Source organism: Rhinopithecus bieti, unplaced genomic scaffold (assembly GCF_001698545.2).
Source record: "Rhinopithecus bieti isolate Rb0 unplaced genomic scaffold, ASM169854v2 repeat_23993, whole genome shotgun sequence".
NCBI classification, from domain to species: domain Eukaryota; kingdom Metazoa; phylum Chordata; class Mammalia; order Primates; family Cercopithecidae; genus Rhinopithecus; species Rhinopithecus bieti.
In genome coordinates this window covers 1-1,407 of record NW_016837685.1, presented here as the reverse complement: position 1 = coordinate 1,407, position 1,407 = coordinate 1, and the positions used below count along the sequence as shown (strand labels likewise).

At 38.2% G+C, this 1,407-nt stretch overlaps 1 protein-coding gene across 1 annotated transcript; it reads right to left on the bottom strand.

Annotated features, from left to right (window-relative positions):
* Positions 1-472: 472 nt before the first annotated feature.
* LOC108524795 (zinc finger protein 679-like) lies at positions 473-1,201 on the bottom strand (the record flags this gene model as incomplete). Its single annotated transcript, XM_017865864.1, has 2 exons — positions 473-576; positions 1,075-1,201. Coding segments are annotated over 2 exons (231 nt in total), but the record flags the coding sequence as incomplete, so codon positions are not given.
* Positions 1,202-1,407: the final 206 nt, after the last annotated feature.

Sequence of the window (1,407 nt, the reverse complement as noted above, 5' to 3'; positions counted from 1 at the left end):
CCTCATATGTTAAGAAATTTTAAAGCAGAAAACTCATAACCCCTGTCCCTGGTGTTCCTGGAATTTCTTAAATCCCAATATCACTACTACTCTACAAATTTCAGCCATGATTCAAAAGGGGAAATGAAAATGGCTTACCATGGTTTCTAAAAATATATATTTGTGTGTCCCTAAAGGCAACAGAAAAGCAGTCAGATCATGCAGTCCCTCATATGCCATGAAAATGACTTTGCCTCTCAATGTAAACGTGAAGGAGGATCACTAAAGGGAAAGTAGAATCCATAGAGCATTTAAGAGCGTGAGACAGAAGATGCCCCTGTATGAGAGAAAGAGAAAGAGAAAGAAACCCAGGCTTCTCACAAACTATTTCCATTGAAAGGCAGGCCTCCCAAATCACATTTTAAGGTCTGGTTTCCTCACTGACCTTGGAACTCTCATCTGTCATCTGCTGTGCCATCTGCTTCATTCACTCTCACCTACCTGGGTGTTTTGCTACTGTCTCATGTCTGCTCAGATTCCAAGGCTCTTTCCTTTCTTCCAGATAGGTGATCAGCTCTGGCTTAGAGACAGCAATACCTGTTTTATTTTAAAAAGCAACTGTTGCTGGGATTTTCCAATTACCAATCTAGTAACTATCTTTAGTAGGGAAAAGAAGACATAACAGAAGTCTAGAAAATCCCCAAATACTGTTTTATGACAGAACCTCCAGAATATTTAGGACATACTTTAAATTTCTGGGTCTTTACCTCAACTACCCAGTATTACTGAATCAAAAATTAGTGGGGGCAATAGGATTTTCAGGTGTGGGCAACAATATTTTAAGCCACCAAACTTCTGGAATTACCACTTATCTATAATTAAAAACACAGATCATCTCAGGAAAGGGGAAAGTTCAGGTAAAAATGGAACATCTTCAAGAATTTCTTTTCTACAACAACAAATCTCCAAGATGGTCTTGAAAGAAGGAATCTAAAATGTATTCGTGGAAAGCAGAAACTACAAAAAACATTCTACAAAGGACGGAAATGAAACCCTTGTGGTTTATTAGGAAAAATGTATTGAAATTATCCTCACCCAGGGAGACCAGGTTTCTGTAGTTCTCTAACATCACATTTCTATACAAATTCTGCTGAGCAGTGTCCAGACATTGCCACTCCTCCACAGAGAATTCTATGGCCACATCCCTGAATGTCAACAGTCTCTGAAAAAAACAAACACAAAAAAATGTACACAAACACATGTTTACCAAGTGGCCATAGGCATAATTCTTAATTTGACTCAAGATGAAAAGAGTGAAGAGGACTGATTGTGACTTGTATGATTGCCTAGAGTCACCTAATAAAATACTTTTCAACACAGAAATATTCTCTCCTGGAGGAAAGAGGATGGAATAAGATCTCTAACACC